Below are 27,701 nucleotides of genomic sequence, written 5' to 3' on the forward strand. Positions count from 1 at the left end.
ATAGCTTTCATTATTTCAAAGCGGATGTAATGCCGTGCATCCTTTTCCTTTCCCCCCAACGCTGTTTGATTTGGTTTCTGGGAAGGATTTGGAACCCGTTAGCAGATGCTGGGAGTAGCACAATGTTTTCTCTACAGATGTCTGCAGCCTGTGAGAAGCAACAGCGCTTTGAATCACACCCCGTGCCAGAGCGGTGCTCTTGTCATCGGCGCTGTATATTACAGCATATGTATCCCACACAAGTGGATGAACAGCCTTTAAATAATACCATCTGACAACGACAGGGGGAAAAATCAGTCAGAAGCCTGACAAAGCCTTGGAAATGGTTGTTAGCCTTGGGAAATAAAATCCAGGCCACAGAAAAATGCTCATCCTCCTTATGTCTGATCAGACCAAACCTCGACTTTTAATTAGCACTTCCTACAATTCACAGGAAAAGGTTTTACATGGAGATACTGCCTGAGACATTCCTGTTTTTCTTTATTTTAAAAAATGTAGGTCACAACCTTATGCTCTGTGAAGACAGTAAGCGATAAAGCTCCCATTTAATAACAACAACAACAATAACAACAACATTTGATTTATATACCACCCTTCAGAGCGGTTAATGCCCACTCAGAGCGGTTTACAAAGTATGTTCTTACTATCCCCACAATAGAGAGCCAGTTTGGTGTAGTGGTTAAGAGCATGGGACTCTAATCTGGAGAGCCGGGTTTGATTCCCCGCTCCTCCACTTGAAGCCAGCTGGGTGACTTTGGGTTAGTCACAGCTCTCTCAGAGCTCTCTCAGCCCCACTTACCTCACAGGGTAGGTGGGGATAATAATGACATACTTTGTAAACCACTCTGAGTGGGCATTAAGTTGTCCTGAAGGGCGGTATATAAATCAAATGTCGTTGTCGTTGTTGCTGTTGTTATTAATATTATTACAACAATCACCCTGTGAGGTGAGTGGGGCTGAGAGAGCTCTGAGAAGCTGTGACTGACTCAAGGTCACCCAGCTGGCTTCAAGTGGAGGAGTGGGGAATCAAACCCGGCTCTCCAGATTAGAGTCCTGTGCTCTTAACCACAACACCAAACTGGCTCTCACACCAAACTGGCTGTAAGGGTGCTTCATGCACTGCAGTGGCCTTCCTACAACAGTTGTGTGTCATGTTATTTATTCAGGTACAAGGAAGTACCTGAAAGTAGCATTCAACACAGTCTTAGTAAGCAAAACAGAAATATTAAAACAAACAAGAAAACATCAAGAGCTCATTAGCAGATGGACCGAAATCCAGTAAACTTCATCCAGTGGCAAAACATCAGCCAGTTAGTGCAAAGGTCTTACAAAACAGAAAAAGGAAGTTTTCGTTCTTGGCGGTTCTCAGGTGGGTCTGTCTGATATTGTTCAGAATGCCCAGCCAATGGTTTACAGCACTCCTGTCCGCTTGGCAATGCTCAGAACACAGATAGGAAAAGCTACTCTGGAAGGTAACACTAAACATGGAAACCAACGTGAACAGGGCCAAGTGGACAAAAAGAAATCCTCCGGACTCAAAGGGACTAAACCTGTGACGATACACATGAGCGATCCCTGAAGAGCACCCCAAAGTTCTCAACCCTATTCTAATGCACCAAACTACGACACTACACGAAAGGGGAGATTTTCCGCACCCTGGAACCACCAAGCATGGAATCTCCAAATTTTTAACACTTCTTTGTGCAATGATCTTAACACGGTGCCTCCTCGGAGACTGATATGAGCATCTGAAGATAAGGCTGTGTGAATGAGGATGTTCTTTCCCACTTGGAAGGACAGGACTCCGAACCGGGTGGCCCAGCGTTCTAGAGGGTTGATAGTCTGGTTTCCAATCTCTCTTTGCCTATTAGAAAATGTCGTAATAATTTGAGACTACAGCTGATGAATCCAGAAGAAGACTGGAGTCTCTACTTCTCATGGACAGCAAGTGTGGTGCAAGGGCTAGAGTGGCGGACTAGGATCTGGGCAACCCGGGTACAATTCCTAGCTCTGCCATGGAAGCTCTCTGGGTGATCTTGGGGCAGTCACACTCTTTCAGCCTGACCTGCCTCACAGGGTTGATGTGAAGGGGAAAAATTTAGAAGAGGAGAATGATGTAAGCTGCTCTGGGACCCAACTGAGGAGAAAGGCAGGATATGAATGAATGAATGAATGAATGAATGAATGAATGAATGAATGAATGAATGAATGAATGAAATGGCCGAGCAGGCAGAAGCCTGTCTATTTTCCAAAGTTTTCAGAAACGGTAAAGCCCAGAAGAAGGTTTTCAACTCAATGAGAACTAGACTATGGGCAGTTGTCCTCATCTGTCTCCCCTCCTCTGACATAATGGTGGGAACAAATGCACAACTGAGACTATCCTTCTCTATTTAAGAGCAAGGTTTTGGTGGTAGAAGGCTCATATGAACATTATTAATGGAAAGACATGCGTTCCTATAACTGTGTAAAATACGTTATGTTCATGAATAGCCACTCGACCAAGACATTTGGCGATAATTTGGGAACGATTCTTCCAGTCAGGGGGACATCTTATAATTTTCATATGGCTTCTTCATTTAGTATTTAGCACATTCTGCATAATCATAAACGGTCGCTACCAAGATCCTGCCCATATCTACCTTATTTTAATAACTGTGTAATCGAACCATGACAAATCAGTATTGCTCCTACTGCCATGGCATCAAGACATACTGTGGCATCGATGCAATTTAATACATTTGGTTAAATGGATCTTTTGAAAAAGAACACGCAGACTTAAGTCTATCCTTGTTACCCGATATCTGGCCATTTGTCATTTCTGAGAAGACTGTATGCCAATAAATTCTCCCTCCTTCCCAAAGTGCAATGGCACTTAAAATGCAGTCATCAGGGCAACAAAAAAGTAGAATATAATAGCAGAGATTTGTCTGTGCTATTTTTCGTAAACAGTATTAAAAATATTTCCAAAAGTCACTTAGAGGAGAAAAACCCCACAAGGCCCCTAAGCAAATCCAGTGAAGTGTGCAAGGTGAGCTACAGTCATCTTAACCCCCATATTTGTGTGTGAGAGCCAGGCAACTAGTAAAGAAGTCAGCCTAGGGAAGCATCCATTTAGGGATCTCTATTCTATATACAAAGAGCCCCGTGGCGCAGAGTGGTAAGCGGCAGTACTGCAGCCCAAGCTCTGCTCACGACCTGAGTTCGATTCCGGCAGAAGCTGGGTTCAGGTAGCCGTCTCAAGATTGACTCAGCCTCCCATCCTTCTGAGGTTGGTAAAATGAGTACCCACAAACCACCCCATTAAAAGTCTGCCGAGAAAACACCATGATGTGACGTCCCCCCCATGGGCCAGTAATGACTCGGTGCTTGCACAGGGGACTACCTTTACCTTTACCTAGTCTATACACAGAAGAGTCCAGTTCCCAAGTCCAATGGATTGAAGCTCCAGCAAACATGGTTTTCACCTCATATTGAACTTGAAATCCATCTCCAATGAACATCGGAGCTCTTTTACAATATTTTATTTACTTATTTCCTTTACAACCTAGATTTCTCTCCAGTGGGGACCCAAAGCATCTTAGATCGTTCTGTTCGACTCCATTTTATCTTCACATCACCAACCTGTGAGGCACGTTAGGCCTTTGAGGTACATCGTAATACTCTTGGCATAGTGAGTTTTCACGGCTATTTTCTTTGCCTGTGAAGTACATTAGGCTGAATGGGATGGCCAGACGTCACTCAGCAAGCTTCCATGAGAGAATAAGAGTCAAACTTGGGGTTCCCTGATCCTGTGTTGACACTCTAGCTCACTATACCACACTGGGTAGCTACAGTCTTGAACATGCCCACAATTACAATTAGAATCATTTACCATTTACATTTACATTTACATTTATTATTTATTTTTATTATTTTAGATTTTTATTCCGCCCTCCCTGTAAGCAGTCTCAGGGTGGATCACATCATTTAAAAGCCACAATAAATATCACATTTCCATAAAAACAATGTAAAACATTTAAATTCAATCAATCAATATCACAGACAACTAATTAAAACAGATGGCAACAGATGGCAATATTAACCAATGTGGAAACAGAATGATGGACAACCTAATTGGGAGGGTTCAGATCATTTTCTTCCCTAGTTCTCTTCCCTTACATGGGCCAAGTAATACCCTGAACTCAAAAAAGAAAATATCTAAATTCTGGGCAAGGCTATATAGATTCTTTTTTGGTTGATGTGCAATTTTTGAACTAATTAAAAGTCCTGCAGATGTTTCACTGAGTTGGCCTACATACGTTCCTCACACACAGAGATGGATTGCCCTGTCCTGCAAGCACTGGAGGCAGAGATGAAAAGCACAGCCAGCCACAGAAAGGACCGTAAGCGTGCTTGGCTATAGGAACAGGTAGCCGCACACAACAAAGGCCCTGCCTTTGAAAACGTATTTTTAAGCAGCCACCTACATGCATCGCACATGGTTGTCAAATTATTATACTCAACAGACACAAGTTTAAAAAACGAAGGAAACCCCAGGGAAATTATGAGCGGATTTCTCTTCGCAGAGCACATCCTTCCTGCCTTAGTCCCTCCTGTTGCAGCTCTTGAAAAGCTGTGCATAGGGGCTGGGAGGCTCTCAGGTACGGCACGAGATGCAATGTGGGGATCTGCAGCCGGAGGAGAAATCCACAGGCATCATGTGAAAGTGGAAGTCCCGAGGTTTGGATCGGCGAACAGGCCTTTGAGGTTTTCATCTTCCCCACAGCACAGAGTACTCTCCATGTATGTACACCTGTAGTATAATGGCCGTAACTGGCCGCTGGTGTTTAGGCACTGGCTAAGGAATATAGACAATGGCAAACCATTGGCCTCTTGCCATGGAAACCCCACCAGGGGGCGTTACAAGTCAACTATGACTTGAGGGCAGGGTTTCATTTCAGGAAACAGTATAGTGGGCTTTCCACGTGACTCTAAATGGAGGGGATTCTGGGGGCAAGATGCATGACAGCCTCCTTTGGGGTTGGCATGTAGACCATGTCCCCAAGAGGTCGGTAATGGGCAGAAACAGCTCCTTCTGCTCCTTCCAGCCCCAAACCTAATCCTCTTCCCTTGGTTATGCCTGACAGGTAGGTTGGGGGTGTTTGCTGCCAGGAGTCCAGTTGTCAGATGTAGCCAGTGGTCCCAGCCTATGCTGCTCCAGGACCAGAGGAACCTGCAATCGACAAAATTATGGCCAGATTTCCCCCCGTCCAGTGGGTCTGCACTATCCTTCTCTCCCTCCCCTTTGGGCTGGCCCCACTCCAGGCACAAGGGTCTTCTTCTTGCACAAGAAAACAGGATTGGATCCAACCCCTCCCCCTGCCCCCAATTCAGAAGAATCTAATTGATAAAATAGATTCAAAGCTATAAGGAGGATTCTGCATGCACTGAATGAATTGAACAAGACTAACGTTCTAGCACATGATCTTGGCACCAATGCATACGTCTGGCCATTAACCACAGTCACTGCCTGGCTAAGAATACATCACTGCACAAAGCACCCCAACAGACAACGCAATCATCTTTTGGAGTATCAAAAGCTTCCTGTCCAATAAGCAAACAATGTATTTGGAATCACTTATATGTGCCGTTAGTAGAAGAGTGGCCTTAGAATTCATTTTTGGCACCTCTTCATGGTGAACTTTGCAGGGCGATACCTTTTAGGAAGCCCCACATTTTATCATCTGGCTATCCCCAAATGGAACGTAGCACCAACTTTGTTAGGCGAGTAGCCTGGGGTGGGGGGGCTGTTCTCTTCTGTTCAGGTTACTGTTTATTCAAACTTGAAATGTACTATGAAAGCATTATGGTGCCTACGCTGCTGAATTATTGCTGTGTAACACCCAAGAGTTGGAAATATATCCCTAAACTAGCAGGCAGAGTGACAGATGAATGGTGTTCCTTTTAATCCTCTGGGAACAACAACTGAAATGCAGCATTCACTGAGAGCAATATTGTTTGCATTCCAGTTCAGATTTCTGATGGGAAGGCCTTTTCTTCCTGTGGAGGGAGGGGAGAGGGGTGGAGAAGGATCCCCATTATAAAATACATGACAGCAAGTAATTTTATATAAAAGAAAAAAAGAGAGACTTTCTACAGTAAAGCACATTTGTAAAATGGCCCTTTTTCCATCCCGAAATACTTGAACCTAAAATGTTGTGTTTTCAAATATTTTTTCTTGATCGCATCGTAACCCAGAAATTTTATTTTGCACAAAGAACCTTCTATATGAAAAAGCTCCATTGGAACTAAACACTGGAGAATCTCAATGATGTTCAATGAGATTTTTCAGTGCAATCCTGTGCAGAGCGACAGCAGTCTAAGTCCGTTGAAGTCAACGAGTCTTACACTGGAGTCATTCGGCATAGTACTGTACTGTCGAAGTATTAATGCATTAGGACCAGTTAAAATTTCTCAGTGGCCTGTGATAATTGTGCATATTTGTATACAAATAACAGAGCAATCCTAAGCAAGATTGCTCCAGTCTAAGCCCATTGAAATCAATGGGCTTAGACCAGAGTAACTCTGTTTAGGATTGCACTGTTAGCCAACCAAATGGCAGCCTGTGATACATGTCATCACCTGTCTGAGGGACCCTTTGGCTTGAGCGGTTACCTGCTACGGATACCCATCATTTGGGTTCATTCGGGGGGGGGGCTTGGTGGCAGTGATGCTCTTAGTCTTATTTGCACAGACTTTTTGTTGCAGGGGGCTATGAAAGGAGGATGGCGGCTTTAACACCAGTTCATGCACATAGCACAAGGTTTGAGAGCCAGTGCAGTGCAGTGGTTACAGTGTCAGACTAAGATCTGGGAGACCCAGGTTCGAACCCTCACTCCACCATGGAAGCTCTCTGGGTGACCTTGGGCCCGTCATACTCTAACAGCCTAACCTACCTCACAGGGTTGTTGTGAGGATAAAATGGAGGCGAGGAGAATAATGTAAGTTGCTTTGGGTCCCCATGGGGAACAAAAGGTAGAGTATAAATAAAGTAAATAAAAATTTAAACCCAGGAGCCTCTCGGCTGAATGTGTGACTTCCTTGAGAAACGCTGCTTTAGAAGTAAAGTGAGAGGACACAAAAGTTTGGTCTCCATGGGCTGATCTCAATTTCTCATCTCTGTGTGTGTAAATCAGCAGGGAAGACTATGGTTGGGGGACACTGAATGAAAGCCTGCCCTCAAGTCATAGTTGACTTAGGGTGACCCCTGGTGGAGTTTTCATGGCAAGAGGTGGTTTGCCATTGCCTGCCTCTGCAACCCTAGCCTTTGTTGGAGGTCTCCCATCCAGTTACTAACCAAGGCTGATCCTGCTTAACTTCTGAGATCTGACGGGATCAGTCTCACCAGGGCTATGCAGGTCAGGAGGTTGGGGACTTTAGCTCTGATTTTAAAGACAGTGGGGGGGGGGATCCAAAAGGTCATCTTCCACTGACATATACCACTTTCACAAACAACAGAGGAGGGTGGATGTTTGTCAATTACCCCTTCCCACTGCAGGGTCCCACCCTTTCCCCACTGCTCCTCAGGCTTCATCGAGAGCAGGATAGTGGGGGACTCAGTGGACTGCAGGGGAGGGATTTCTCCAGTGGAGCTCCCTGTTGATAGGACCTTACATGGAACCCATCACTGCGATACTGAATTCTGCACAACACTGCTAGGTGTACATAAAGACAAAGTCTAGGCTTTGTAGAGAGGCTGTCTTAAATCATTTCAACACCCTTGGCTTCTTTGTTTATTTTAATGTCTTTCTGAGCAGAGAGCTTGTTAAAAGCAAAAGCCAGCTAATTTCAGAACGGCGCTTTCTGCTGCTGGGCATCAAGAAGTACCTGGGATATTTTGTTGCTGATGCGTTTTTTTTGGTGAGTAGCTGATTCCAGTGTTAGAGATCCTTAGGACTTTTGCCTTGGAACGACAAGGAGTTTGTCAAATTACTAAACCATATTTCATTGTGGTACACCTCTCCCCCAACGACACTTACTGCTGGTATATTAAATGTAAATCAACAGGGCATAAAAGCAGCCAAAGCATGAGATCTTAAATCAACACAAAACGTCTTCTGTTGTTCTGGATCGTTTTTATAGCTCTGATTGCTTCCATTGCTTGACTTTTGTTTATTCCCATAGAGATTCTCACCCCTGTGTCAGCAAATCTCTTTAATCTTAGATGAAAGCTAATAGTAATATATCCTGGCCAACATACCCGATGGACTACAGTGGTATTTTTCAATCAAAGTAAGTTCTACTGTTTTGCTAATATTTTAGAGTTGTCATGGTGCCTTCCTGTATGTCAGCGATGCAGCTACATGATGTATCCCATAGAAGCCAAAATACATCATTTGGTTTTAACTATAATTTAAAGAAATTTATGATTTCACCCCCCCTCCCCCAAAAGGCCTTTAAAGAAATACAGTGCAAACAATATTTGCTTTCGGTATAATTCATTGTAAGTGAAACCATACCACTAAACAATCATATCCTGTTTAGGCCATAATGACATCAGAAATACATGTTTATCATCTGCTTTGGACAACTTCGCATGTTTTTGGCCCAGGGCAAAGTGGAACTGAAACCATTTGCAGTTGGCCAAACCAAGATAACCACACATTTCTGAGGTAATTGATACCTAAAAGGAACATAGCCTTTAGATCACAGTTCATGATTTAAGCACACTAATTCTTTAAAGAAGGTTGTTAAAGATTCTAAAGAGTACACTGGACTTCCTCCAAAACTTAGCATGCAGAAACTATATTCTACTAAACAGGGTAAATAAGATATTCTATACTGCTATATATACTAACAACCACGTTCTTTGGGGGAATGGAATACATTTCCTGAAATGATTTAAAGCCCTGATTTCTTTTAAGATTCCAGGTTAATTTTTTAAAAAAGAATTACAATAACAGAATCTCTTCTCGACCAACCACCTTCTAGGAAAACAGAACGCACGCTTGCAGTTTTGCCAGCCATTTTTATATTTTCAAATGAGCCTTCAAAAAAGAATCAATCGCATATATACTTTTTGAAAATGAAAAAAAAATCTTGCCAACTATGAAGAATGGTGACCAGTTTTCATCAGATAGTACACAACTATACGCATCCATCGCAAAAAGACGAATTCAATAATATATTCTACAAGATACTGAAATACAAGAGGTAGCCTGAGTCCCATCCAAACCTTTATTTTGCCTTTGGTCTAGTACAGACATAACATTAATGGTGTCTTAACCAGGGCTTTTTTTCTGGGAAAAGAGGTGGCAGAACTCAGTGGGTTGCCCTCGGAGAAAATGGTCACATGGCTGGTGGCCCCACCCCCTGATCTCCAGACAGAGGGGAGTTGAGATCGCCCTCTGCGCCATGTGGCGCAGAGGGCAATCTCAACTCCCCTCTGCCTGGAGATCAGGGGGTGGGGCCACCAGCCATGTGACCATTTTCAAGAGGTTCCGGAACTCCATTCCCCCGCGTTCCAGCTGAAAAAAAGCTGGTCTTAACCATAATCAAGATATCAGAAAGAGAATGAGGCCTTGTTCATTCTCTCCCCTCTTCCCTCTAAGGCACATATCATACCCACCCCCTCTTCTCCCCTGTAGATTTTAATCAAGGATTTGCATGATGTCTGCACCATCTTAGGATACCAAACCATCTTAAGTATTATCTGAACCAAGGACTGAAACTGATTTGCAAATCTGTTCAACAGGGAACCTTTGCTACTGTTCATCAAGGCTTGTGTTAGAACAGACATAACATTAGACCGTGGTTTTTAGACTAACAAGAGGGATATTTGTCCTGGAGACAGAAATGGAAGGAATGTGCATTTCCTTCCAGTCTCTTAATCCTGATTAAGAAATAGTGTTTCATCTCTGTATAAAAAAGAACTGGGAGCCATGTTAGCCATAGGGACACAGCAGCATAAAATTCTGTTTTGCTGCAAAAGCATAGAGGTTTCTTTCTAATACAGTATCAGGGCAGGTAGACATTCTTCCACACAGTCATGGTCAAGCGCTACAGAGAGGAGATCATAACAATTTTGTTCAAGCAGTTTAAATCCCGTTAAGTGAATGCTGCAGGAGACATTCAGTATTACAATCATAAGGTATCTGCAAACAAAAAAGGGGGACGGGATAAACGTAAATGCTTTAGCCCTCTTCTTTTACCCCAAGTTTTTAATGTAGAAGGCCAAATTTCTGTTATGATTTGAAGAAAATCTCAGAATGTAAAATGACTAAACGCTGATAGGAGTAAACTCGTGTAAACAAGAATTAATGAAAGGCGCTGGTACATGAGCTACATAAGAAAAGAATGGAAAGGAAGTGTTACGTTACGCAGATCTTCACTACCATTTCCCAAAGCAAGGAGAGAGGCGGCTTGATGGAAGAGAACAGCTATGGGGCCAGGCAAACTGTATACTCATAAATGTGAGAGAGCATTCTTGTAAACACATGTAGCTCTTGCTCGGATTATTTTGAAGAAGCAGTGATTTCAGCTTTATCCCGTTAGGAAAATACCCTATAAAAGCAGGGTTCCCCAGTGTGGCACTCACAAGTGCCATGATGCCTGCCACTACTTCCCTTGGTTCCCACCACGCTTTTTAGAAAACGGGTGGGGTCACTGTAAGGTAGGACTTGTTATTGGGTGCTATCATTCAAATGAAAGTGTTTTCCACTGGAGGAGCAGGAACAGGGCTCATTTCGAGGGAGAACGCGCCGGAACACAGTTCCGGCAGTTCGCCAGAGGTCACACGTCAGGTGGCCCTGCCCACCTGACTCCCGGCCATTTTGGGCCCGTTTCAGCCTGGATTGGAGCCAAAATGGCCCAGATCGGGCCTCTGACAGGTGGTGTATCACTCTCCCACTCAGCAGCGGCCCGATCCTGACAATTCTGGGCCCCTCTTTGGCCATTTTCAGCCCCTTTTTGCCATTTTGGGCCCAATTTTGGTCCTGAATGGCCAGGATTGGGTCCAAAACAGCCAGGATAGGTGATGTCAGGGGTTGTGGCATATGCAAATCAGTTATGATAATGACACACTTCTGATGATGGGAAGGGGCATGGCATATGCTAATGAGTTATGCTAATGAGTTCCTCCAGATCTTTTTCTACGAAATGACGCTTGATCAGGAGGAACGATAAGCATCTGAGCGTTCCTTAGTCAGCGCATGTTTCATCTCCCTTTCAAACTTTCCTTCTTCCAAGGAGGTGTGAGGAGGGAGGGAGGAACTGGCTATGGATCTGCCTCCTGTGGCATCCCCCCTCTCAAAATTCTCAAGGTGCCCGCAGGCTCAAGAAAGTAGAGGACCCCTGATATAAAGCTTCTTACCTTAAGGGCTGCCTTTATTACCTTCCAAGACAGTTCAAAGCAATACATATGTTATAGAAAAGCTTAAGAGTTCAAAGTTAAATAGCTGCTATGAGAGAGTTAATTGCTCGTCTTGAGAATCTCACTAAAATGACCAATAGCCAAGAATGAATAGCAGGACAATGGCAATCAATGGAAGAGTAATCCATCCAAGTTGTTTCCACACCATGTAAGATATACAAAAATATTAGGAAACGTTAAAGCAAAACCGTCTGTTCAGAGTATTTTGTAGAGGGAAACTAAATACTTTATTTTATCTATTCTAAGAAGTGAAATTCTTGGCTACACTTACATTGCTTGTAAACCAGCTGAAAATCCGAGTGGTAGCTAGAACTTAAGACTCTAATATTCCTATTTTATTTTACTTTGAACACGCAGAAAAGGACTTGAGTGCGGGTATTCCTTATAGGCTTTGCCAAGCCCGTAGGAAATACAAATCTGCTGTTTTTAACACAACTGGCAATCCTGCTATCATTTATTAACCCTTGCTTAAATAAAAAGTGCACTTTATTAATCTGCTGTAGGAGTCAAATAGACTCCAAAATAAAGAAATTAAAAAACACTTTGAGGTTGCATTAAGAAAAAAAGCCAACCACTAGTCCCCTTTGGTAGTAAAGAAATAGAATACCAGCAAAGGCACGAGGGAGAAAATATTTAAAAATTAAGAAAATCTAATTTGTCTATCTTCACCCTGTTTGCTAATTTCAGCTTCCACTTAAATGCAATTCTCAGTAAAAATGGCTCTGTCAGAGCATACAATACAACTTTTAAGAAAGGGAGGGGGTGCATTCAGCACCACAGGGCAATTGGTCGCTTTAAAGTAGAGGAATAGGCAGGGTATAGAGGTATGCGAAATTGAAAGTTTTATCAATTTCCCCCAGTTCTCTGGGTCAATATGACCCTTCTTTGTGGTTAAGGGTTTTAAGAGGTTAGCTTAAATTAGATACTCATCCCATATGCTAGAAAACCGGTAGGTTTTAATTAAGAGATATAAGAAACATAATACAGTCATCATTTATTTCCGTTCTGCCACAAGGGATTTCCTATATACCTGCCTAATCTTAGTACAACCACCCTATCAGAAAGAAGAACAGGGCAGTAAGGGATGCATTGGCTTGATTTACGCTTCCTTTGTTTTTTTTAAATGTTATGATTTCATCAGTCATACCTCTCCACCAGGCTTAAGACTGGACTAAGAGTTCAGGTACTGGTTGGTATGCAACTGTAATGGGAGAAAACACTTTCTTTCATATTATGAGTGGAATGATTTTATTAAAAATCCAATTTTGCAGTCACTGTTTTAGGCTGATTTCCATATGCAAATCCAAGTTGATTGATTGCATTTATAGCCCTCCCTCCCCGCAAGCGGGCTCAGGGTGGGTTACAGCAACAGATAGATTACAGAGTTAAACAGATAAAACAGTAAAACAATAAAATCAAATCTTATATAGCAGCATACATTTCAATATCCCAGATGGGGCGCCATTCCCCTTTCCCTGCACACCATACACAGGGAGGAAAGAGGGTGGAGGTGGAAGTTGGTAAACTCTAACTCCCTGGCACATAGGGGCAGGTGGACCATTTAACACCCCCCCTACCTAGTAGGAGACCAGCAGGGAGGCTACTTAGAATGGATCCAAGTGCTGGCCTCAACCATATGCCTGGTGGAACATCTCTGTCTTACAGGTCCGCCAAAAAGATATAAGGTCTTGGCAGGCCCGAGTGTCTTCCAACAGAGAGTTGCACCAGGTTGGGGCCAGGACAGAAAATGCCCTAGCCCTAGTTGAGGCTGGCTGAGCCTCCCTAGGGCCAGGGACCACCAGTAGGTGTTTACCTGCCAATCTAAGGGCTCTCCGGGGTACATATGGGGAGAGCCCTTGGTAGATGTCTTAAGTGGGGACTGTACCATCTCAACTATTACTTTCATAGAGCAGGAAATCGAAATCAATGACCCCCAGTGAATTATATGACGTCAAATTTTCCTATTTTTATGCACAAATCCAGAACATACCTCCATTCTCTCTTGTTTTACATCATCAACTTCATCATCTTCAAACAAGGACAAGAGTTCTCCAGTCTGATCGATAGAGATAAGAAAGTCTTGTGCAATTTTCTGACGTTTGTTGCTGCTACTGCTACTGCTACTGCTGCTGCTGCTGCTGCTGCCAAGTTTGTCTAAAGAAATGGAAAAGGAAAGCAATCAAATAATTAATAGGATTTGGGTGCAACTGCTACAAATTGTCCGAAAATTTCAGTTGCGCACGCAAATGGACATCACAGGCCAAAATATCTATAAATGTAAAATAAAATAAAATATGAACAGAGACATTTTAACGCATTAAACCATCTCCTAATTCAGTTGCCAACTTGAGGCAATATTATTTATCTGAACTCGTGCAAATGGAAAGATAAAAACAGTAATACTGATCTCTCAAGCCCAAGTCACATGACTATTTCCTCCTCACTAAGCCACTTTCTAGGCAATTACTTCATTGCAGGGGTTCATATGGAGCAATATTTTTGTGAACAATCCCTCCATACAATCCATGACTATATTTCAGCAGACGTCATTTCTGAATGGAGTTTGGGTTGCTAACTTCCAGGTGGTTGCTGGAGATCTCTTGGAATTAACTAATCTTCAGACAACAGAGATCAGTTCCTGTAGAGAAAATGGCTGCTTTGGAGGGTGGAGTCTATGGCATCACACCCCTCCGCAAACCTCACACTCCCCAGGCTCCACCCCCAAAATCTCTAGGAATTTCCCAACCCAGAGGTGGCAACCCTTAATGGGGTAGTAGGATGTAGTAGATTCAACTGAGATTGAATCTATACTGACAACATATTGTAGTTTAAATCATGGCTTTCCCCCAAGAATCCAAAGAACTAACAGAGTGAGGTGCAGGTCTGCTACAGGTCTGCAGACACCTTCTTCTTCTTCTTCTTTTTTTTGCATTTGTACCCCGCTCTCCCCGCACGCAGACTCAGAGCAGCAAACAACAGACACAATAAAATCCATTATATATAAATTACATTAAAAACGTACATTACATTACATTAACACATTAAATCATATAAATAATACAAATCAGTGCAAGAGGCAACAACTTCTTCTGCGGCCCCTTTGCTGAACCCAATCAGATAAATCCTGTAAATCCCATGGGATGGGTGATGGTATTCCTGCTGGGAGGGTTGGCAGACAATCGGAAAGAGGGGAGCTGGATTATCCCTCAACAAGAGGCTGGCTGAAAACGACTGAACAAGGTCAGTCAACCTCGGCCACTCAACCTCGGCCTCAACCATATGCCTGGCGGAACATGTCTGTCTTGCAGTCCCAGTGGAAAGATAGCAAATCCTGTTGAACCCTGGTTTCCACTGACAGAGAGTTCCACCGACAGAGTTCCACCAAGTGCCAGGACTGAAAAAATTAGAATTCCCAGGGTGAATAATGAACCAGTTCACAAAGAATAGGATTTATACTTATTTATACTATGCTTGTTTTCAAATTTCTGTAATCCATAACCTAGAGTATGGTTTCTTGAATGCCTCAGCCGTTGATCGTATTCCCCTGCACTGTGCAATCTGCTTTGAGTCTCAATGAGAAAAGCAGACTACAAATAAATAACATAAGTAAATGAATTTCTGCTCCGAAGTGATTAACCAGAAGTCACTTTAGAATCACTGCAATCCATTTCAAGTTGCTGAACTTATCTGCAGCGTCAGTTTTACCCTGCCCTATCTCCAAGCAGCTCAGAATGCCAAAGGGGGAAAAAATCTTCTAAGATAACTTGGCAGGAGAAAAATGAGTTATCTCCTTTTATTCAAGCAGACGCTCAAGCACAGACACACTGCATATTTTAAAGAACAGTACTACTGGTTCCGGCAGTGGAGATCTGGCCCTGAGATTACAAACCCTGCGTCTAACTCACAAAACTTTCAACATATACTGGCTGCTTAAAACTTCAGGCGCCTCCTGGCTATATATCAGAATTAAGTGACCGAAGATTATAGCAGCTTCATAAAATGTCAGATTCTTTGATAATAAATTAACAAAATGTCTCTTCAAATGAATTCTGAAGCCAAACACCTTCTCCCCACCCCCAAGTGCATGCGTGGGCTGCCACATGTAAATTATACATGCTGAAATCAATTAAGACTTATAATCAGCACCAGTTCCTTACTTCAACACAGTTCTTGATGCTAAGCAGTTCTACTGATCACTGGGTTGCTGAACTGACAGACTGCATTTTTACTAGTAATCTGGACGAGAAAGCACAAGGTTATATGGAGTTCCCAACTAAGTCAATATTTTTGGATGTCTAAAGCTATCTACATGAGGAATATATTTTCCATTTAGTACGAACAGTACATATGCTGAATATTCCCCATAGAAAGGCAAATTATTTAAAAGTTGCTTTACCTTCCAGAAGCTCATCTTCTTCAATGCCTTTGACAATTTTAGATTTGTAGTCTCGGAAAAACATATATTTAAGTAACCTTCGGAGCTTTTTCTAGGAGAAGAAAAGAGAATACAGGCAAACCAATTAGAATTCACACAGACACTGCCTACCCAGTTAAGAACCACTGCAGGAACCTGAACATGTTTTTGGAATATACACACAAAATTATGTAAACACAATCCTAGAGAAGATACTATTTCAACATCTGATATTCAAACCTAGTCAGAGTTAAGCAATGACTAAATTAGCAGTGAAATCCAAAGCAGAATTACTCCAGTCTAAACCCACTGATTTCAGTGGGCTGAGACTGGAGAAACTCTGCATTGGATTGCACTGTAAGACTGTCAATGTGTGTTTTTAAAAAATCAGACCTCTTGGTGCACATATAAATTCTAGTCTTCATTATACATCGCATGTTGGGTTTTTCCCCAGCAAAAATTTGCTTCACTTGGTGCTCTAGGTGGAATGTGGCCAGTAAGCCAACCAGGGTGCACAATGTAGAATTCCTCTGCCTGCTACAGAAACAGGCAAGTGAGGGGATCTAGTAGGATACAGAAGAGCAGGGCTTTTTTCTGGGAAAAGAGGTGGTGGAACTCAGTGGGTTGCCATCGGAGAAAATGGTCACATGGCTGGTGGCCCCACCCCCTGATCTCCAGACAGAGGGGAGTTTAGATTGCATTCCGCGCCGCTCCCCTCTGTCTGGAGATGAGGGGGTGGGGCCACCAGCCATGTGACCATTTTCAAGAGGTTCCGGAACTCCGTTCCACTGTGTTCCCGCTGAAAAGAAGCCCTACAGAAGAGAGTGGCTCACTTTCTGGTTAAGCAAATTTTATTCCTCCTTGGAAACGGAGTGCTATCCTTGCATTTATTGCAGAACAAGCTAATTGCTCCAAAGCACTTTACCATTCATTCATTTGACCTGAGAGCTTTGTATTAGAAAATATATTAAATGGCCCTCTCTATTAAAATACACACACAGCCTTTTGTTTTTGGAACCCCTAATGGATATTTTTACATGTATCAACATTTACACAGCAAGACGAAGGATGCCAGTCCATTCACACGGATGGTCTTAATGGAGGGACCAAGCACTGATTTGGCATAACGAAGTTTCCAATGGGTACCATATTTGTCTGCCTGCATGCAAAGAAGCACCAGTGTAGAGTTGATACTCGTGTCTTCCATTGTTAAATCTAGGTCCGGATGGTATCTACAAGAGTTGGACAGGTCAGACTGGACTAAGCTGGGCAGCAACTACAGGCTTTAGAAAACCAAGTCTGCATTCCAGATTCAGGATTTAATATTTATTATTTTATTTATTTACAGAATTTATACCCCACCTTTCTGCCTTCATCACATCAGTGCGACCAAGGGAGCAAACATATTAAAAACATAACCTAATAAAAATACCTCTTAAAAACATTAAAACCAAACAAAAAAAATTAAAACTAAGTAAAAATACACATACATAAAAGCATACATAAAAGCAACAATTAAAAACGGGGCAGGAAGAAGAGATCCCCGAGGGAAAGCCATGCAAAGGAAAAGGCATACAAGTTGTTTTTTTAGAATATTTCTATGCTGCCGCTTCAGAGTTCAGCTGAAGGCAACTTACAATTAAAATAATTTAACAATACAAAAGCCATTGAAAATCAGCCACTGGGTATAAGCAGCATAAAACTATCCATAAAACAGACCTTGGATAAAGGTGGCTTAAGATCAAACCTCTTGTTGTGCTAATCAAAGAGGTTAAGATAAAACCCTTAATTATTTTTTTGAGAGGGTGTTCCAGAGACAAGAAAATAATAATAACATTCAATTTATATACCGCCCTTCAGGACAACTTTATACCCATTCAGAGCGGTTTACAAAGTATGTTATTATTATCCCCACAACAAAACACCCTGTGAGGTGGGTGGGGCTGAGAGAGCTCTGAGAGAGCTGTGACTGACCCAAGGTCACCAGCTGGCTTCGAGTGGAGGAGTGGGGAATCAAACCTGGGTCTCCAGATTAGAGTCCTGCTGCTCTTAACCACCACATCAAAATGCCTGGTCTAGAAGCACAGAAAATGCCTCTCTAGTCAGCCCCTGCTTCACCTCTGGAGGCAGGGAGGGGGGGCAGGGGGCACAGAGAACTGGGCTTGAGAGGCAGATCATAACTGGCAGGCTGGATAGTATGGGAGGAGATAGTAATAGTTAATCTGTGGCATGAAACATCAGAAGCTGAAGAACTAGTTATAATAAAAGAATGTCATTGGTAAATAGCTCGTTTAAAACAAAAATTGAAAGCTACATGAATCAATTACATAACCTAAAGGTTCACAGGGTGATGATCTACAATAAACTGTACCTTATCTTTGCGCATCAAAAAAAGAAGATCTTCTGCAGAAATTACTCTCGCGCCTCTCATCTGAGAAACCTCTGAGGCTTGCTGCAACTGTAAACACAGAGGAATAGGGAGATGTTTGGTGTTAGTGCTATATATTCGTTTCCTAAAGAGCAGTCTTTGCTGTAGCAGCCAAAGAAATTCGGGCCAGAGCTGATTTTAGTAATGGTTTTATCTGATTAGTACCTTTCGGGCTGTTCATTTTCAACACTGACATTTGTAATGGTGATCTATAATTTGGTTAGATTCTTTTATGTGTATCGATTGTAAACGGCTTTTGGCCATAGACAATAAACTTTATTGTATTTATATATACTCTAAAGAAATGCATTTTATACATATCAGTTACTCATAAACCATTGCAAGACAGAAAAAAGAACCCTTTGGAAGAATATAAACATTCTAGGGTACAATACGGTCAATAAGGAGCAAAATGGAAATTTTGTAAGATAGACATTAAAAGAGAAACACCAGTAAAATTACAACCTCTATGCAATTTTCAACTGTCTGTTTTGCTAACCTTATTTTGGCAGCTGCTACTGCAGAAGAACTTTACCTTTAGGTCTTTTCTTTTTACAATGATATGCATTTTATAATTAATTGCAGCATTTAAAATTTCCTCTAGAATTAGAGATTACAATCTAGCATTCATGTCTAGACTGCAAACAATGGCGGGGGGGGGGGGACATTCTGTAACCAGCATTTCACAATTCCAGTATTGCAATTTCCCAGTATTTCTCTTCTGAGAGGTCTGGTCAGAGCTACTTGACATTTTAGGGTGGGAAAAGCTGTTCTCAGAACCATATATTAGATTGCTGAGATATGTTTCAAATTGGTGATCATCTTCAATTTCCTTACACCGAAGAAGAGGACCTGGTTAAATAACCCAGCAGCACATCTTCATTTTCCAGTCCTGCTACCCTACCTTTCATATTAAGTTTTGTTAAACACACAAAATTTTAAATGCTTACTCTGCAATAAGTGAGCCCTGTGGTGCAGAGTAGTAAGCTGCAGTACTGCAGCCTAAGTTCTGCTCACGACCTGAGTTCGATCCTAATGGAAGCCGGGTTCAAGTAGCCGGCTCAAGGATGACTCAGCCTTCCATCCTTCCGAGGTCGGTAAAATGAGCACACAGTTTCCTGGGATAAAGTGTAGATGACTGGGGAAGGCAATGGCAAACCACCCCATAACAAAAAGTCTGCCAAGAAAATGTTGTGATATGACATTCCCCCCCCCCATGGGTCAGTAATGACTCAGTGCTTGCATTTACTGATATCTTGTTGGAGTTTGATTGTGCTCAGCTGTTTATTGGACGCTGTGGTTTGCTGTATGAGTTGCTTTTATGATTTATTAAACCGTATCAAATGCATAGCTGGAAAGCAAGACTAGAAATAAATAGTGGTGTGCCTGTGACAGAGGAAGCTGTTTCTCAGGAAGAATCTAGCTGGGACTTGGGGAGAGATGGAGTTCATCATTCGGGCTTGGGGAAAAGATTAGTATTGCAAGAGGAGCAAGTGGCTTCCCTGACAAAGAGCCACAACAACTGAAGCCTGGGGGTTTCAGGCCTCCGGAGGGCTGGAAGTGAGCCATGGACACCCACTGGGCAGCTCAGCTCTAAAAGGCAACGTGCCTTTACTCTCTAAACCACTGTCCAGTTAAGTCTTCAGACCACCTATTGCCTGGAAATCATTGTACACACATCTTGCAATAACAGAACATATTCAATATATATGCAGAAATGCATTCCGTAAAGAATAAATCAGCCTCTACAGATACAATATGAATCCTGCTCTTGAATCTCCCCCTTTATTGAAAGTCTGTTGAGCTTTGTAAGATCAGAAGAAACCCGTGTTCTATATAGATTTTAAGATGCAAAGGTAAGTATCAGTCAAGGATATAACAGGAGTCCAACCTGGCACAGGGAGTCTTGCTGACCAAATTCCACTGGATTGCAAGAATGAGTCACAAATGGGATCCAGAGCTGGCGAGGCAGAAGACAGGCACATTTCCACACAGCTTAAAATCTGGAATGCATTCACAGTGTGAGTCTAGGCATTTCTCTACTCTCCTAGTATGGGCTAAGAACTGTTCGGTGCCTCGACTCGTACTGAGATGACCTGTCTTTAGGGAAGATGCTTTCATTACAGATCAGCATCGTTTAGGGTTGCCAGCTCCTGTATGGGAAATTCCTGGGCGAGTAGTGCTTGGGGAGGAGGGCAGAGTTTGAAGAGGAGGGGAGCTCAGTGGAGACGTCATGCACTTGAATTCACCCTCCAAAGCTACCATTTTCTCCAGGGATCGGATCTCCACAGTTTAGAGATCATTTGTAATTCCAGAAGAACTCCAGGCCTTGCCTGGCACTTTGCAGCCCTAAGAGCATTGGATTATCCCAAGCCACTACTAAATATTAGACAAAGCAAAAGGACAAGTCACACAGTCATACAGCCAGCCCTGCTGCTAGTGGGTATCTATACTGATTGCCAAAAACAAAATCTGCGGTTTTGCATGCCTCACAGTTCGGAGTGTTTGCAAAGACATGTGACAGTGGTGTCTTCAGCTCTTCAGACAGCCCTCTTGATACAAGGAGGATAAAAAATGACTAAAGCCAACATCTTTATCAGCCCTTAGACTCGGGATGTTAAGAGGGACTCAAGACATGTGTTTGCCAGCTGATTTCCAGGAGATTTGCATCTCTTCCTCAAAAGTGCAACGGTGGCCTGTAAACTCCGACGTCCTGTTCCACAACTAGCTTTTGTAGTGCAAGAACCATCATGCTCATTTTGAACAGATGTTTCACAATATCCCTTATGTTCCCTTCATCACCCTTTCCCACCTTTCCCCACGCTGCTTCATTAAAATCATTTCAGTCTGCCAATTTACCCATCTCATCCAGTGGACTCTTCTTTCCTTCAATTTCAACCAAGGCATATAATATGATACCTCCCCTTTACTATACCCCTGCAAAAAATATTGTTTTTTTGCAGGATGGTGGGGGTGAAGAATGCTGTCAAGCCACAGCTGACTTATGGCAATCCCTGCTTGGGTTTTCAAGGCAAGAAGTGTTCAGAGGTGGTTTGCCATTGCCTGCCTCTGCAACCCTGGTCTTCGTTGGAGGTCTCCCATCCAATTGCTAACCAAGGCTGGTCCTGCTTAGCTTCCAACATCCAACAAGTTCGGGCTTGCCTGCGCTATCCAGCTCAGGGCCACTGCAGGATGATGCGCACATTAACTATTGAAAACAAACAAAGCCACTCTCCCACTCCCAAAAGGATAGCCCACTAACTGGGAAAGGAAGAAGGCATAAACATGGGAACACTGGAATATCAAACACAAAAAAACTGAAGTGCTAGTGCAGATATTGGCTTGCAAAAAACTCACTGGAACGTTTGGAACACGAGATGATAACCAGAAATCTGATTATATTCTATTCAAAAAAATATGCTTGAATGCTTTCTTACTCACCTTTCGCAAATGCACCTGAAAATAATTTGAAGAAATCCTAACCTTCGTGTGCATACTAGCTATGGTTTTACTCTGTAGTGCTGGCTGAATAAGTATATTATTAATCTGAGATCCCATGCTGGTAGGCCTTGAAATAGGTCTATTCAGAAGTTTAAAAGATCAACAAAAACAGTAGCTGTTTCTAATATGCAGGGCGGGGGGGCTTTCAGTTCTGGCAAGTGTTCAGCAGGAAAAAGATTCAGTCAATAAATCATAATACTGGACTGCATTAATTTTTTTTTCTATACTAATCACATGCACACAAAATGTTAACTGGGGTATGCGCAGCACAAAACATACTGCGCGAAAAAGCTCCACATTTTCCTTTGAAATGATCAGGGTCTTTGCAGCTACAAAGACAATGAGAACTTTCAGGAATTCAGAAGTCACAGTAACATAATCTGACTTGAAACTGAACTGGAAAGTATAAGAATGTGAAAAACGATAGTACTATTTCTTTGGCACAGGCCAAGTGGCTTCTTATTCTGATTAGTTTAAGGATACACAAGGTACTTATATTTCCAGCATAAAATACAGAAAAGCTGGGTAAAATTATAATACAAAGAACAGGATGAATACTTCATTGGTACAATTTGGATGAACCCAGCGGAGCTATATCCAGCATGCGTTTACCCAATACATTTAATAAGTGCTTAGAAAATTGATGTTCGTATGTTGATAATACAACACATCTTTTTCAAATTTCGTATAGAACTGCAGAACCCTTTGAGTTGAACAGATAGTGTAATATGAACCTCTGCTGGGAGGGAAGTAACAAAATTTAACACATTGCGGCCACAATCCAGCAGAGAGTTGGGCACACTTAAACCAGTGATGTCTATGTACTTGTGTGCCTGACTGTGTCCAAAGGGCACTAAACCTACCTTACTAAAATTGCATGAGTTTGGGGCCAATGGATTAAATCGGATGAGGATCATACACATTATTCTGAAGAATATCAGATGCTTTAATATATAGTTGCCCACTTAACCTATGCATGTGGCTCAATCTCACGCATTTGCCCTTCGATAAATTCCTCTGCATTCAATGGTGCTTGCTCCCAAGCAGGGCTTTTTTTCTGGGAAAAGAGGTGGTGGAACTCAGTGGGTTGCGCTCGGAGAAAATGGTCACATGGCTGGTGGCCCCGCCTCCTGATCTCCAGACAGAGGGGAGTTTAGATTGCCCTCCGCGCCAAGCGGCGCACAATCTAAACTCCCCTCTGCCTGGAGATCAGGGGGTGGGGCCACCAGCCATGTGACCATTTTCAAGAGGTTCCGGAACTCCGTTCCCCCGCGTCCCTGCTGAAAAAAAGCCCTACTCCCAAGTAAATGCAAGGCAGCATTTTTTTCTTTTTAAAAAATCCGATGAAATAGTTGCACTTCCCTTTTGATTGAGCAATGCCATAAATGGAGAACAATACAAGCTCCTGACTCCACATATTCTTTTGCAAAAGAAAGAAATTAACAGGGAATAATCCATAAAAGCATGCTTATACCTCATCTTTACATATAGTAGAGAGACTCAACTCCATTTGAAACAGAACTTTTGCATCTGTATAATACTATTTTTATTTGTCATTTATTTATTTATTTTATTTATGCCTTTTTCACTGAGACTCAAGGTGGATTACATAGTGTGAGATTAGTACAATCAGCATCAAGTACAAGGGCAGGCATTTCCATACAGTGGCAAGGACATTTCCATAAACAATGTCATAGGGTAAATAAATACAAGTTTACAAAGACATAGGATTAGCAAGGATCTAATACAGAGTTGAAGAATTGCTGAAACAGAACATAACCAGTTCTAGGACTGACATTAAACAACATGAAACACAGGTAGTATATAGGAGTACATATTTAAAACAACGGATAACATGCAAAACAACATAGTAGTGAAGCCTATGGTCCCTAACTTATTAGCGAAGCATCTGAAACCCCCTCTCTATCTCAGTTAAAAGCCTTTTTGAATAATTCAGTTTTGCATTGTGTGCGGATAGCCAGGAGAGTGGCGGGGACTCCTGACCTCCTCAGGCAGGCCGTTCCACAGGGTAGGGGCCATCACAGAGAAAACCCATGTTTGGGCTGCTGTTGATTTCATCCATGCACAGCCTGATCGGATGAGCAAAGCTGCCACAGAGAGACATAGGCAGGGGGGTGGTCTCGTAGGTATGCTGGGCCAAGGCCCTGAAGAGCTTTGTATGTAATAATCAATACCTAGGCAATACCAATAGCTAGGCAAACAGAGATTTATATCTGATTCCTGACTTGGATGAGTCCGGCAAGCCTGATCTCATTAGATCTCAGAATTGAAGCAAGGTCGGACCTGGTTAGTGCTTGGCTGGGAGACCATCAAGGAAAGGAAATCCAGGGTTCCAATGCAGAAGCAACAATGCAACCCCCCCCCCCCCCGTTAGTCTCCTGCCTTGAAAACCCACAGCAGGGGTTGCCATAAGTCAGCTGTAACTTGACAGCACTTACACACACACACAAAAGGGTTGTTTTGGGGGGGATTTCTTTTTCCAAATTTTCTTTTTTAGATATAGAAATTGGTTCCTCTTATCACTATAATAAGGTTTATATTTAACAACAACAACAACATTCAATTTATATACCGCCTTTCAGGATGACTTAACATCCACTCAGAGCAGTTTACAAAGTATGTAACGGGTATTTTAGCGGGTCGAAAACCTCAATACAGGCTTCCTGCTTTATATCCCAGTGTTGAGAATTAGGTTGATGAACTTGTAATGTAATGTCTTGCCCTTTAGGAAAGACACCACAAGCCAGCTCCCGAATACTTTGATTTTGAGTTGTTTGGAAAATATCAATCCATGTGTTAGAGTCTGTACTGAAAGGAAGTGTAAGCATTTATTCTCACAGGGTTGTTATGACTTTAGCATTGGCTTCCCACAATCCAGGGGTCACACCCAGCCTGGATTGCGCACTCCACCTCTTCCGTGACTTTTGCAACTGATTTGTTTTTACACGACCCTCACTCTGCTCCCCTCACCACCTATATGCCTCTGGCCAGTTTCTTCATACCCTCCATTCATCTGACGAACAGAGCTGTGGTTCTCGAAAGCGTATGCTGCAATAAAGTTGGTTAGTCTTAAAGGTGCTACTGGACTCTTTACTATTTTGCAGCTACAGACTAACACGGCTAACTCCTCTGGATCCATTCTCCGAATGTTTTCTAAGTTATTTTATTCTGTACCTTCTTTGATATATGATGCAACACCTCCCCCAGCATATCCCTCCCTGCCCTGCCTATTCAACTTATACCCAGGGATGACTGTATCCCACTGATTTCCCCCATTCCACCATGTTTCAATGACGTTTTATAGATAATTCTCATTATTGATTTAGAACATAATTTATTTCCATCTATTAAATAGTCATATTTGCAGAGAGGTGGAATTCTGATGAAGATTGATGTGAAACAGGAGTGGAGCTGACAACCCATCTGAACTGGATTTACTTCTGCTGAAATGAGAGTTCTGCATTGGACTTGCTACTGCCTTTGAACTGGATTTACTTCTGCTGAAATGAGAGTTCTGCATTGGACTTGCTACTGCCTTTGAACTGGATTTACTTCTGCTGAAATAATAGAGGTACACTGGACTTGTTACTACCTTAAATTTCTTGCCCATTGGAAGAAATATGTGGTATTTCCACAATTGATACGTTACTTCTGAGGAGGGGAGCCTTGTGTATTGTATTTGTTATTGCTATTTCACAACTACTCATTTATATAGATTATTAAATTATTCTAACAGCTTGGCGAACCCTGCAACCACGTTCTTTATTTATAGCTCTTAACCTCTTAACCATGATTAAGAGTCCAGGAGTGGGCCATGGCAGCAGGTGTTTCTTCCCCCCTCTGCTCTTTGACTCTCAAATTCTGCCCTCCCTTCCCCGGCCAACATAAACCATGGTTCATGAAACCATTGTCACTAACCACAACTATCACTATGTAGGATCTCCTGTAATAACGATCTACAAGCATAAAACCCTAGCTGGTATTAGCCATGGTTAGAACTAATGCATTCCACAATGAACTCTTTTGGCGGGGGGGGGGCGGGAATAAAAGAAAGCCTGTTCCCAATCACTTGACCACGGTTAAGAAATTAATTGTATGTAGAGATGGGTACAAACTGGAAAAAAACCTGAACCGTGTGGTTCGTTGCATTTTACGAACCACGAATTTTCATGAACCTGCTCCGGTTTGTGAATCAGTTCATTTGGTTCATGAAAAAGTCACATCCAGGTCAGCAGAAGGTCTGCAGGAAGTCTATCCCCTGTTAACTAGGAAACTTAAAAAAAAAATTAATACCAAACACAACAAAATCAACAGCTATATATTTCGTACAAGGTAGACCACCCACAATCCAATCCAAATACAAATAGACAATCTAAATACAATCAGGAAACTGATTGATCGGCGCCAGGCTGTCTGCAGTGACGAACCAAAAAATGAACCAAATGAACCAGCCTAAAGTTCATGGAGGTTCGTCAGAAATGGGCTCTGACAAACCGCTGGTTTGCGAACTACAAACCGGCCTGATTTGTCAGGAACTTTGGTTCGTATTTCGGTTCGTACTCATCTCTAATTGTATGATATCTTTACTGTCTCCTGAACGATGCTAAGGCTATAATTCATCACATGCAATTTATCATATTTATTATGGCCCGAAAATTGCTAATTACAATACTCTGGAGTAGAAGCTGCCTCCCTCAAATTCATTTCCCTTCTACCCCTCTCTGGTATTCCTATTCTCACCCTCTAAGGTTCATTGAGGGGGTTGGGTTTTTTATATTAAACCCCCCCCCCCCCGTTAAAGTTCATATCACACTATGTAATCCACCTTGAGTCTCAGTGAGAAAGGCAGACTATAAATGACATAAATAAATAAATAAATAAATAAATAAATAAATAAATAAAAATAAAATCAGTTCTAAATGTTAACCAAAAACATGAATAGGGATACCCATTAATACTTTTGGAATCAGCACAAAGCTACATGAAGGACTGAAATGACAGGAAGTGTGTACATTGAACAAACATGGAGAAAAATTAGAATTTTACAAAATTTTGTACTCTTTTCCTATTCCCAAAAAATCTTTTCTCATTCCCATTCTCATTCCTGAAAAATGTTGAGCTCTTTTTCCATTCCTGAAAAGCAGGATATTTAATAACATTATACTGCCTTTATAAATATTGCCAGAAATGATAAGGGCCTTAATCTCTCCTGATACTTACTTAAAAGTACCTAAAAAGTCCAAATTGTTAAATATCTAATTTTTGTTGTCAGAAATTGTGATACTGGGATATTATGTAATTTAAGCAGATCTACATGTGTTATCTGATTATATGCACTGAGGTTATGTTAAACTTAAGGGAGGCACAACTGGAGTGTCTGATTGGTGAAATCAGACATGGTACAGAGAACAGCTACCAGGGTTTAAGAAAGGCTGTATTGCAGAACTCTGCCCTGGATGGCCCAGAATAGCCCAATTTCATCAGATCTCAGAAGCTAAGCAGGGTCAGCCCTACTTAGTATTAGGATGGGAGCCCACCAAGGAAGTCCAGTGCTGTTACTCAGAGGCAGGCAATGGCAAACCACCTCTGTTGGTCTTTTGCCTTGAAAACCCTACAGGGTTGCCGTAATCTGCCTATGACTTGAAGGCACTTTCCACCACCACCAGCGTTAGAGAATTTTAAAACTGCTTTTTCCCTAAAGCAAGGACTGAGAAAGGAAGTTGAAATAGTATGAGTATTTTAAGCAGATTACACAGACAGGCTTTGACTCTGAGCTTGGAATCGCTGGCAATTACTTCTGAAGATTTAAATAACAACAATAAAGTAGCAGATGTTTAATTATCTTTGAAATCAAGGCAGAGTTAAGGTCAGGAGAGAGGGAATGTGGTAAATTTTCAATTCTCACACAGTTACTGTATACCTCACTC

At 42.2% G+C, this 27,701-nt stretch overlaps 1 protein-coding gene across 6 annotated transcripts in view; it reads right to left on the bottom strand.

Moving 5' to 3' along the window:
* SUPT3H (SPT3 homolog, SAGA and STAGA complex component) overlaps window positions 1-27,701 on the bottom strand; it is a 369,426-nt gene that overhangs the window by 92,286 nt on the left and 249,439 nt on the right. For all 6 annotated transcript variants that reach the window (XM_054995836.1, XM_054995765.1, XM_054995879.1 and 3 more), the window contains 3 exons: window positions 18,196-18,282; window positions 15,807-15,897; window positions 13,401-13,564 (listed from right to left, as the gene is read on the bottom strand). In XM_054995836.1, coding sequence (XP_054851811.1) covers window positions 13,401-13,564; window positions 15,807-15,897; window positions 18,196-18,282 — 342 coding nt within the window. The remainder of the gene's footprint in view (window positions 1-13,400; window positions 13,565-15,806; window positions 15,898-18,195; window positions 18,283-27,701) is intronic.

This window comes from Eublepharis macularius, chromosome 1 (genome assembly GCF_028583425.1).
Source record: "Eublepharis macularius isolate TG4126 chromosome 1, MPM_Emac_v1.0, whole genome shotgun sequence".
Classification (NCBI taxonomy): domain Eukaryota; kingdom Metazoa; phylum Chordata; class Lepidosauria; order Squamata; family Eublepharidae; genus Eublepharis; species Eublepharis macularius.